This window comes from Cricetulus griseus, chromosome 2 (genome assembly GCF_003668045.3).
Source record: "Cricetulus griseus strain 17A/GY chromosome 2, alternate assembly CriGri-PICRH-1.0, whole genome shotgun sequence".
NCBI lineage: Eukaryota > Metazoa > Chordata > Mammalia > Rodentia > Cricetidae > Cricetulus > Cricetulus griseus.
Window position 1 is genome coordinate 7,844,999 of NC_048595.1, and position 12,295 is coordinate 7,857,293.

A 12,295-nucleotide genomic window follows, 5' to 3' on the forward strand; every position below is an offset into this window, starting at 1 on the left:
GGGGTGCTGAAATGCCTACCATAGGGATCCTAAGAAAACCAAGAAATCCTGACGGTAGTGGTCTGTGACTGCACCCTCCCAGCTGTCTTAGATGCTGGATCTCCTGGCCATTGCTTCAGGGAGTCTCAATTCATCAAACCATGTTAGTCTGAAAGGAACCCACAGCTTTTCATTTTCTGTAGAAATAAAAGCAGAAATTCTTTTCCCAAGTATCCTGTCCTTATATTTAAATTTTGAAGTCAAAGTATTTTTAAAATTTAAAGTTGGATTAATTCAGCAGCATTTATACTTAAATATCTGTTAGCAGCTTTTGCTCTTTCCTTAGCAATTGAACAATTCAAAGACAGCACAATAGCTTACACTATCCGGACTCTCTGTCAAAATTTTTTTTTTTTTAACTTTCATTTTCTCCTTGAAACTTTTCATTTTCTTTTTAAAACTGTATTTTTTTTTTACTTTTTGTTTTCTTTTTAAAACTTTACTTTTTATTTTCTATTATTTTTACTTTCCATAACCATTCCACTAATGGAGAGATGGCTCAGAGGTTAAGAACACTAGCTGCTCTTCCAGAGGTCCTGAGTTCAATTCCCAGCACTCACATGGTGGCTCACAACCATCTATAATAAGATCAGGTGCCTTCTCTGGCATGCAGGCATACATGCAGGCAGAACACTGTATGCATAATAAATAAATAAGTAAATAAATAAATCTTTGCCAGGTGTTGGTGGCATATGCCTTTAATCCCAGCACTCCGGAGGCAAAGGCAGGTGGATCTCTGTGAGTTCGAGGCCAGCCTGGTCCCAAGGGCTGTGTGTCAGGGCTACACAGAGAAACCCTGTCTCAAAAAACCAAAAAAAAAAAAAGAAAAAAAGAAAAAAATTCCATTAACTGCAGTTGTCTTTTTGAGACAGCGCTTCTCTATTTCCAATCCAAGTCTCTCAGGAGTTGAGGCACCCTTCCAGTACCTTTACCAACCCAACTCTCTTAGGAGTTGGGGCACCAATCCACCCTCATAAACCTTACTTGCTGGCCAAACTTCGGAGGGTGATCTCTCAGGGTCCCCTTTCTTTCTCCATCTCGGTGGGACCTCCACTAAGTCCGATTATTGGGCAAAAGCCTGGAGATTTAGTTAAAAGCAGAGATGTCTGGCCGCTTGTGCTATGTGCATCTTTCCATCTTTATTCATCTGCCGTTTTCTAGGGAGAGAGCAGCCTTATACACACTTACAGCACAGTGGAAAAATCCCAGGTGTAAGAGCTTGTGGAAGAGGAGCTTGTGTTTTCTGTCGTGACCCACGATGTCTCAGCCTTAATCCATGAGGTTCAGTCTGAGTGGGGGTGTGTGGACCTGGAAGCTCCTAGCAACCCCGAGGCGATAAAGACCAAACACAGGCATCTTGTCATCTTTAGAGAGCTCTCAGTTCTATGCTGTAGAACTAGAGTCATTTCTTTATTAGCCATCCTTTCTGCTGTTTTTTAACCATCCTGCCAATACCACGAGGGAACCATCTCTATCTTTGTTCTCCTCTCTCCTCTCTGGTCACTGGCCCTCACTCCTGTCCTCCCTAGTCATTCACACACCTTGCACCCAGGTGCAGGCCTATTCAGATGCTTAGGCCCACAGAGATGCAAATAGGAGGCATATTACCCTGAGGCCATGGTAAAAATAGTAGCCTTACTGGCATTAACAATACAATAGTGGGCCGAGCTTTCCAGTGTTCCATGTTTTCTGAAGGTGGAGGCTGGGCCCCAAAATATTCCATAGCAGAAATATTTTGGTCCCCCACAGTTTTCCCTGGTGTAGTGGGGCCAGGCTGGGGCTGTAAGCCAGGACTAGGACACAGCATGCACCTGTGGTTATTGGCTGACAAGCAACTCACAGAGACCCTGTGGGGGCTGGGACCCAACAATGAGCCATGTCTCCAACCCCACTGTGGGGATATTTTATGTATTTATTTGTTTGTTTATCCATTCACTTATTTATTTTTTGAGATAGGGTTTCTTTGTAGCTTTGGAGCTTGTCCTGGAATTCCCTCTGTTGACCAGGCTAAACTTGAACTCATAGAGATCCACCTGCCTCTGCCTCCCGAGTGCTGGGAATAAATGGGTGCACCACCACCACCACTGCCATCTTCCAGCTTGACATTTTATATTTAAATCATAACTCTGTGTGTATATATATGTGTGTTTTCCTCATGTTTGAGGTTTCCCCCCACAACCCTTGAGTAATCAGCTCATATAATAGAGCACACAGCACACTCTTTTAGCACCAGGAGGCTGAGGCAGGAGGATCTTGTGTTCAAGGTCAGCCTGGACTCTTATCTGCCTCACAGCCTCAACTCCAAAATCAAAGAGTCAATGGTGGCAGTTCAGCAGCACAGTGTGTACTTGACCCTGGCTGTGATCCTCAGCACCGAATTAAAAAAAAATTCGAAGAGAGAGCATCTAAGGAATTCTGCCTTTTAATGTTTATTTGGGAACAGCAGAGCATTGCCATGGCAACCCCCATGCCATCATAAATCATGGGTGTAGTCAAAGAGCTTGGGGAAGAAATTTTTAAAGATAAAGATGCTGGCATCAGACATTTTAAAACAATAATCTGTGGCCACAATGACTAATAACAAGAGTGACATGGATCTAAGCAGACAGCTGCTGCAGGTGTGTAAAGTTCTGGGTAAAGTTGCTGTGGCCTCTGCAAACTTGTGTCTTTGGGATTGTCTTTTGAGACAGTTTCAGGTGGCCACAAGTAAGAATGTTTCCTACATAACCTTCCTTCCAAGATCATTTGTTGTTTTTCTTTTCATCTTTTTTTTTCTTTCCTTTTTTTTTTTTTTTCTTTTTTTGGTTTTTCGAGACAGGGTTTCTCTGTGTAGCTTTGGAGCCTATCCTGGCACTCATCTGGAAACCAGGCTGGCCTCGAACTCACAGAGATCCGCCTGCCTCTGTCTCCCGAGTGCTGGGATTAAATTCGTGTGGCACCAATGCCCGGGTCTTTTTGGTTTTTCTAAGACAGGGTTTCTCTATGTAGCTCTGAACTGGAACTCACTGTGTAGACCAGGCTGGCCTGTAACTCATAGACCTCACCCTGCCTCCTGAGTGCTGGGACTAAAGGTATGTGCCACTACCTCTCAGCTTTACCAAGACATTTAAACTACCGTTGTTTTTATTATTGGTTGTGTGTGTGTGCACAAGCATGAAAGTCAGACCGTGTAGTAGTCCCGACTCACAGGACAGCAACCAAGGGCAAGATATCTAGGGAGGGGAATGGGGACAAGAAACACAAGAGAATGACCACAAGACAAGATTCTGATCAAGTGGCAAATTTTATTTTTTCCAGGCTAGCTTATATAGTCTGTAGTATAGGGTAAGGGGAGCGGGAGAAAAGGCCAAGAGCCAGGTGTTAATCCAAGCAGGATGTTAGAAATGTATGGAAGGAGGGTGTTGACAGGGTAAAAAGTTCATGTGTAGTGGGGAGAGGGAGGGTTACCAGGTGAGTGGTGGGACGAGGGAGGGTTGCGTAGGTAAGTTGGCCTATGGTTGGAACAAAGGATTGACGTCTGGGTCATGTTGTTCCTTTTGGGTGCTCATGCATCTAGAAGCCATTTATAATCAAAAGACAGTTATATAACCCTGTGGCTTGCCTAGTTTGGCCTAAAGGTTCATGCCAAGCTGTATGGCTCCCAACAAGACAGCTGCTAGAATTGCTTCTCTCCTTCCACCATATGGATCCTGGCCTTAAACTCAGTTGGTCATGCTTAGCGGCAAGCATTGTTATCCATACAGATATCTTGCTGGACCTCTTTTTTTTTTAAATTATTATTTATGTATACAGTGTTCTACCTGTATGGTCTAGCACCAGATTCCATTATAGATGGTTGGGAGCTACCACAAGTTTGCTGGGAATGAACTCAGGTCCCCTGGAAGAGCAGCCAGTGCTCTTAACCACTGAGCCATTTCTCTAGTCCCCTCTCTTTGTTTTTTTGTTTGTTGGAATGTCTGTGTACATCATGGGCATGCCTGGTGCCTGTGGAGGCCAGAAAAGAGTATCAGATCCCTGGATCTGATACAGGTGGTTTTGAGCCATCTTGTAGCTTTCAACTGAACCTAAGTCCTTTGCAAGAGGACTCTTAAGCATTGAGCCACCTCTCTAACCCGCTGAGCTGCTTGCAGGCTGTGCAGTGTGCTCCAGGTTCCCAGCTTTGTCAACTGTCAATCATGCTGAGGTGAGCTTTGGTGAAGCAGCTGTTGGGGGTCATTTCTGATGCTGTAACTCCGATAAACTCATAATTGGATTTTGGTGATATCTCTATTTTGGTTTGTCAGGGGTTCCCTGTCTGGGGTGAGTAGAAGCATGTGCTTTTCACACATTTCTCTCACAAAGCAGAGTGGTGGTAGCCCAAGCCTTTAATTCCAGCACTCAGGAGGCCAAGTCCAGCGAACCTCTGTGAGTTCCAGGCCAGCACGGTCTACAGAGTGAGTTCCATGACAGCCAGGACTATTTCAGAGAAGCCTTGTGTCAAAAAACAAAAAAATAAACAAACCCTCACATTTCTCTCACAAAATTCAAGAAAGATGCATAAAGAAGGTTAACTTAGTGGTTAAAAGGACATAGGGTTCTTCTAGACCTGAGTTGGAGTTCCAGCACTGCACTCACAGCCCCTCTTTTGGCCTCTATGGGCACCCATACACATGTGGCAGACACACTAATAAAGTAAGTCCTTATGCTGGGTGGTTGGTGGCGCCTTTAATTCCAGCACTCGGGAGGCAGAGGCAGGCGGATCTCTGTGATTTGAAGGCCAGCCTGGTCTACAAGAGCAAGTTCCAAGAGTCAAAGCTACAGAGAAACCCTGTCTTTGAAACAAATAATGGAAGAAAAAAAAAAAAAGACAAGATAACCAATCAACATCCTGGGATAAACTCACTTTGTAGGAGTTAAAACCTCAATGGTCTACTTCTTGTCCCAGCTGTGAGAGCAAGCTGTACATGAGAGCCTGCTTACCAAGGTGGCCATGCAGGTGGAAGGGAAGGAGGACACGTAAAGGAGATGGGGAGATTCAATCCTTGTTTCTACAGTGCTGGGATGGAAGCCAGGGCCTTGCTCATGGCCGGCAAGTGTTCTGTCACTCAACAGCATCTCCAGCTTGAAATCCTCACAGAAAACCAACCAATCAATGATGGCAGACATGGCCAAGTCCACAGGTAGTTACATGGGTTTGTTATTCAGACATGAAGAGAACACACAAACAGACGTCTACCATGGCAGACGGCTCTGTGGGCCGGTGTGTGGGCTGTGCCCCTTCAGCCTGCATGACATGTGCGGCGGTGGCGGCAGATCTGGGGTGAGAGTTCACAAGACTAGCTTTGCTTTGGACAGCAATCACGAGTGACTTGTCATCTCCGCTGCTCCCTCCAACTCGAGCTGGTCTATCCCAGTATTCTGTGGCTTTACATTGGCAGCTCAGACTCCTGGCCTCCCTTTAGGGCTGAGGGTGAGGGCTGTCAGAGCAGGAACAAGCTGCACTGGAGAAGGCCCTTGGTCTTTGCAACTTGTTCTCTTGGCTCCTGCTACCTCTGATCCAACGTGAAACACTTGGTTCAGGGAGCTGACGGATGTGGTTCTTGTCACAGCCCCGGGGATCAGGGTGCCAGGTAAAACTGAGAGGATTCAGTCAGTGCAAATGGGAGGCAGGCGGAGACTGGACCCCAGCCTGGTTCCAGACACCCAACTTAGGAATCAGGTTGTCCCACCTGCTCCTTTCAGTGGTCCTACCTGCCTCAGGCTGGAAGATGGTAGCTTATGAATGTCTCTCTGGGAGCACAAGAGCTTAGTCTGAGCTGGAGATGCCACCTGTAGTGTTTGGCACTCAGACTGACTTCCTGCTCCCTGGCATCAGGCCGTCAGAGCAATTCTGCTTTCCACTTGGCTGGACGAATAAGAGAGCAGCCAGGAGTAACCCAACATGAAGATAGGAGACCTATGGGAACGGGCACCTAAGAAGTTTGGCTGAGGTCAGAACAGCAAGGCCAATCAGCTCACAGGCATGCGGATGGTATCAGTTTGCCAGACCCTGGGTCCCCAAGCTTATCAGTCCAGAATGGCTGTCAACACAGGGCCTCCTCTGTGGCTGCTCAAGGGAGGAGACTGTAGCATCACCTAATCTCCCCTCTCTGCCCCTTGGCTAGGGCCGGGAATGGGTAGGTAACTCCTGCTCTAGTAAACTTTCTGGGTCATTCCTGAGCAGGGAGAGGACATCAACTCCTGTATCTAGCTCCTCTCTCCAGAAACCAGAGTCCCGGTTCTGGTGAGCAAGAGGCTGTGAGAGTCAGGTTCAGCACCTTGGAGAAGGGAAAGCCGCACCTTTGGAGCCTGGAAGTGTATTTAAACTCAGGTTTATGCCCATAGAAGCAGCATAGAATATGAGATTGATCAGCTTTCAGGTGATGACTCTGGCCAGGCTGCTACCAACCCCTTCTGGGATGGATTGCCTCTAGCATCAGGGAGCATCTGCCTCATCCTGCAAGAGGCCCACATTCTCAACACTCCGGGCCAGTTCAAAGCTGTAGCCTGCAGTTTCCCCTACCAAGATCCTTTACTCCCCAGCACTGGGCCCTAGAGCAGGTTCTCCAGCACCTTGATTAGCCAATCAGGTTCTCAGGAGCGATGGGGGGGAGGGGCTGGTTTTAGGACTGCTGGGTTCCCTCTATGCCAAAGACCACGGAACACCCCCACATTCATCAGCATCATGGGTGGGACCAGAAAAGGTCAGGGGTCTCAACTGAGCTTGTTATAAATACACGTGTTTTGTTGGGCGACAGAGGGCATAGACGGTGCTGTACAGAGCTGGTATAGGTTTGGGGCCAAACGCCACAGAGATAGACAGACAGACACAGAGACTGAGTCCACCCAGCAGGGCAGGCCAGGCAGCATTCTGGGGCCTGTAACACTTGGTTGGTGGGCAAGAGTCATCTGGGAGTCTGGTCCAGGGCTGGTGGGGCCCCAGACACCTTGGAAGCTCCTTGGTCCAGTCCGATTGAGGTCTCGGGTGGTGTTGCAGTGGCACCTAGGCTCAGCTTATGTCATTCAGGGCCTGGTGGGACACGAAGGGTGTCAGGAAATGTGTAAGGTGTGCAGGACGAGGCGGCACAGCTGGGACTTGGGAGGCCACTCACCTTTCGGGTAAACTCGGGCAGCACAAAGGCCGCACGGTGCATGTCTGAGTTATAGTATTTCAGCTGCATCTGCTCCACCTGGGCCTGTGTCAGCTGCTGCACTGGCTCCCGGAAGTTGGTGCTCTGGGGGTCACAGACCAAGGGGTATCAAGACGGGTCTCTGAGTGCCTGCCCGTGCCCTGCCTTGTGGGTAGTCCCCAGCTCACCGGGTTTTTGCTGCATAGCATGAAGCCTATCTGGCCGCTTGGATAGGTGGGGATGGTGCAGTAGGCATAGCCCACCACAGGGAACAGAGACTTGCAGAAGTGCCTCATCTCCTTGATAAGGTCCAGATGCAGCCACTGACACTCACCTGTGGGGGGAGGCTGCGAGTCAGCCTTCTTACAGAGAGGGCAGCTGGCCCACACAGCACCCCACTGTGCCCATACTCACCCTGGCAGCAAAGAATGCCGTCTTCCTTGAGTGCCGTCTTCATAAGTTGGTAATAGGACTCCTTGAAGAGGCTCTCAGCTGGGCCTAGAATGGAAGAGACCCGAGGCCACAGTCACCCATAACACAGCCACATAGTTAGTTAGTGGCAGAGCCGGTGTTGGTTCCAAGTCTGTGGAATGTGGAGCCTCCTGCCTTGACACCTAGGGGCCCTGCATTTAACCCACTCCCACCACAGCACACCCAGATGCTGGCCAACCAAGAACAGCGGAGTGGCTGAAGAAGAAACCGAGGTTGCTATAGCCCAAAGCCAGACTCCACTCTCCTCAGGTTTCCATCATCTGTAGTGTCAAAGGAGAACACAGCTCCCTCTGGCTTGGGTGCTACTGCCCTGGCTCACCCATAGGGTCTGAGGAGTCGGTGATGATGACATCAAAGGCATCTTGGTTCTTTTTCATGAACTCAAAGCCATCGCCCACATGGAGGGTTAGCTTTGGGCTGGAGTAGCCGATGGCCATGCCAGGCAGGAACTTCTTGGAGACTTCGATGACATCCTGGGGAGGGGGACAGGAGGGACTGGACTGAACTGGAGGTCAGGGACTCCTGGTTGGGTCTCCTTGGACAAGCCCTTCCCTTTTGGAACCCTAGTTTGCACAGACGTATAAAATGGAGGCACTCTGGCGCCTTAGCAGCTTCAAGCGGCTGGCTGGTTCTCACCTGATGCCCACTCAGGCCGCAACTTCCTACAGACCCATTTGAGTGGGGCTTTCTTGACTCTTTTATAAAATTTCTGAGACAGGGTCTCACCTGGAACTCTGGATCTTCCGCTTCTATCTCCTAAGTGCTGGGGGGGTCACAGGTATGTGTGGCCACAGACTTCCTAGAGCCTGTACCTTCCTGTGTCTTCTGCACCATCTACCCTCATCAGGACACTCTACAAAACGCATCAGCTGCTCAGGGACTCACTTGTCCATCACTGTATCATTCCAGAACCTAGGGCAACACTCAGCATACAGCGCTCACTAAAAGCCCATTGGGCAGAAAGAGCGGATGCTTTAGTTGTTGATGCACCTGGCCCTGCCTGGGCCTAAGGCACAAACCAGTTCTGAACATACTAAGAATTAACATGCGTGGTGCTGGGTGTGCCAGGTTTTAACCACCTGGTTCTCCTACTGAATCATCTTTTCAGACTGAAGTAAGAGGCCAAGGATGGGAACACCGAGCCTCAGGGTGCCGAGTCAGGATGGGACGGAGATGACCCTGGTGACTCAAACCCAGGCGTCCTGCACAGCACCCACCTCATCGATCTCGCACTGGACCACAGACTCCACAGAGGGGTGCTTCACCACTTCCCGTAGGACGCCCCCATCTCCACCCCCGATGATCAGCACCTGGGAGGGGGAAGGACAAGTCAGGGCTGAGCAGGTCTGCTCCCACAGAACCTGGAGCTGTCAATGCTCCCAGCTACAGGTCTCTGAGTCATTTTCTACTCTCAGGAACCCTGTGTGTCTTGGGGTCCTGGCAGCCAGGGTTCCCCGTCAGGCTTCTCAAGAGACCAACTCCCCCAGGTGCTCCACTCACCCTGACTGGCAATTTCTGACAACCATCTGGGTAGCATCTGGCCCCACACCTCACCTAGCGCCAGATCTTTTTTGGGACCCTGAGCTCGGGGCCGAAGCCGGGGGGTGGCGGTACCTTCCGCGGGTTGGGGTGGCTGCAGAGCGGCAGGTTGGCGATCATCTCCTGGTAGGAGAACTCGTCCCTCTCAGTACACTGGATGACGCCATCCAGAACCAGCACGTTGCCGTAGCTTTTACTGTGGGCAGAGTGATGGTCGGGGATGTGGGTCCCGGGGCACGGGGAGAACAGGTCCTAGGCCGCCCTGGGCGGCACCGTGGCCCCCGCGGGGGCCCGGTGTGGGCCGTCAGGGTGACACGTGGCAGGCCGGCCGCGAGTGGGGGCTGGGTGGGCCTCGGGGTCCCCTCGGCTGACGTGTCCTGGGAGTGACACGTGGACGCGGGAGCCGGGCCCAGGGCAGAACTTGTGACAGCTGTAGGGCGCGCGGCGGGCGTTACCTGCGGAAGACGAGGATGTCTTGGTACCGCGAGCGCTGGTGGTGCAGCACCTGCTCCACCTGCAGCGACAAGGCCTGGCCAGGCCACAGGCTGCAGGTCTCTCGGAACCAGCCCTCGCGGATGGCAGGGGGGCCGGGCGCGGCTGAGCCATCGGGGCCGGGTTCCATGGCGGGCGGGGCGGGCGGGCGGGCGGGCGAGCGGCGGCGGGCGGCGAGCGGCGAGCGGGCGGGCGGGAGGGCGGAGGGAAGGAGGGCGGGCGGCGCGTGTCGCGGGCCGGGACTGCAGGCAGCGCGGAGCCGCAGCACAACGGGACGAGCTCGGCCCGCCGCCCGCGCCACAACCTAACGCGTCCGGGGGCGGGGCCCCCAGCGAGGGGCGGAGCCCCGGCCATCCAATGGCGGCATGGGCCGGCCCGCGGCTTCCCAGGTGCTTATTGGCCGCCGAGCCTCGATCCACGGTGATTGGTTGCGGCGTGTTGTCCGTCAGCGGCAGCAGGGTAGTGCGGCCAGCTGCCCGGCCACGTGGGGCCGAGGGGCCCAGGCGGCGGGAGGGTTCCGGGGCGGGCCGCGCCGGCGCAGGGGTTCGAGGGCCGGGGCGTCATCCTCGGCTGCTCCCGGGGGATGATGAGCAGGTCGTGACTCTGGTCCCGGCGCGCAGAGGACTTTTATTACCTGCGAGGATTGTCGCGCCATTTGGCTACTTTGCTTTGAATTGAGAGCCAGGAGCTGGTGGCTGCGGAATAAGAATGGGGCTCTTTCCCAAAGAGTTTCTAAATTTACCAGCGGAGCCCAGGAGGAGGCCCCGCACATGCATATTCAGAACCAAAAAAGACTGGCGCGCTTTTTTTTTTTTTTTTGATAAACTGGGTCTTGCTCCTTGAAGGGTGGGAGGGAACGTGCTGTCTGTATGAAAATGTCAAGGAACTTATCAGAATCACATTAAGCATGCTAATTACCAAATATTAAATGCTAATTACTCCATACACAATTTGAATGCTAAGGAAGGAAGATGAACTCGGAATAAGCTATTCCTGACATGATGTCAGGGATGGTTTTTGACTGACACTCAAAAGCCTCCACCTGGAGTGGGAGCGTGCTTCCTTGTCATAACGCACAGGCTGAAGGGCACGAGCTTTTGCTCGAGCTGCACCCTCAAGGCTGTCGGTGCCTTGGCTGACTTCAAGCTCCTAAAAGGAGTCGTTCTCGAAAGATGCCACGGAATCCAAGTGAAGGATCATAGTGGCTCATATGGAGATACTGCGTCCAGTGTTACAGGTTTGACTGGGACAGCCTGTACTTGGTCAGAGTGTCTGCACCGCACTTCGGCCTCCGGATTATGACTGGCTGTTTGCTTGCCAGGAACCCTGAGCCAGAATGCAGATTGCCACAAGGCTAGGGATGCTTCCTGGAGATGGCAGCCCCTGATGACAACATTAGTTAAGTCCATTCCATCCCTCCCCTGGGAGCAAGGGAGAACAGAGATGTCTGATAAGAAAGGACCTCAGTTGAAAGGACACCTTCACTGGGCGTTGGTGGCGCACGCCTTTAATCCCAGCACTCGGGAGGCAGAGGCAGGCGGATCTCTGTGAGTTCAAGGCCAGCCTGGTCTCCAGAGCGAGTGCCAGGATAGGCTCCAAAGCTACACAGAGAAACCCTGTCTCAAAAAACCAAATTTAAAAAAAAAGAAAGGACACCTTCACCAGATTAATTGATGATTGCACAATTGAGTGTGGTTCCTGCCCTGGGCAGGTAGCCCTGGGTGTCTAAATAAAAAAGCACTGTGAGCAAGTCATGGGAGTAAACCAGTGAGCTTGTTCCTCCACTGTAGGGAGAATTCCCACGGGCATCAGCCCTACAGGTGCTTGGAAATTCTCCCTACACTCCATGGCCTCTGGCTCAGTTTGTGCCTCCTGGTCCCTGCCCTGGGTCCCTCAGTGATGGATAAACCCCTTTCCTCCCCAAGTTGCTTTTGGCCATAGTGTTTATCACAGTAATAGAAAGCAACCGAAAACATTGTCCGACCTCCTTACTGTCTGTGTTTTCTACTTTCACAGGTAAATGGGCCCAGTAAGAAATTGGTGGGATAAATGAGGAGTCATTTGAGGTCTCTGAGAAACCTCATCAGAGTTTCCCTATGGAGATCAGGCTGTCCTGGAACTCATGATCCTCCTGCCTCATCCTCCTGAGGGCTAAGATAACAGCCATCAGGCCTGGCTACTTCCCTTCCACTCCTGGGCCTACCCCAGTGCCTTCTTCCTCAACCACTCTCAAAGGAAACAGCTTACCCCTAGAGTTTCCACCTAATCTTTACAGTAGAACTGCCATGGGTTAGCAGAGATTATGTGCTCTTTGCTCTGCAATGCTCATTGTTGTGGGGTATTTGTACACTGCATGAAAATGTATTGCTGTTATTGGTGTAATAAAAAGCTGAATGGCCTGGTGGTGCACACCTTTAATCCCAGCACTTGGGAGGCAGCTGGAGGCAGCTGGAGCTCTGTGAGTTCAAGGCCAGCCTGGTCTATAGAGTTCATTCTAGGACAGCCAGGGCTGTTACACAGAGAAACCCTGTCTCAGGCAAAAGGAGAGAGAAAGAAAAAGCCTTGGGCTGGAGAACTGGCTCAGG

General features: G+C 51.4%; 1 protein-coding gene across 1 annotated transcript; it reads right to left on the reverse strand.

Moving 5' to 3' along the window:
- Positions 1 to 6,762: 6,762 nt before the first annotated feature.
- On the reverse strand, positions 6,763 to 9,860 carry Srm (spermidine synthase). The gene is made up of 8 exons (XM_027398211.2): positions 9,674 to 9,860; positions 9,294 to 9,414; positions 8,897 to 8,989; positions 7,999 to 8,152; positions 7,602 to 7,685; positions 7,376 to 7,521; positions 7,170 to 7,292; positions 6,763 to 7,087 (listed from the first exon to the last, which is right to left on the reverse strand). Exons 1-8 carry the CDS (start codon positions 9,838 to 9,840, stop codon positions 7,067 to 7,069), a joined length of 909 nt encoding a protein of 302 aa, XP_027254012.1. The 5' UTR covers positions 9,841 to 9,860; the 3' UTR covers positions 6,763 to 7,066.
- Between the last annotated feature and the right edge of the window lie 2,435 nt (positions 9,861 to 12,295).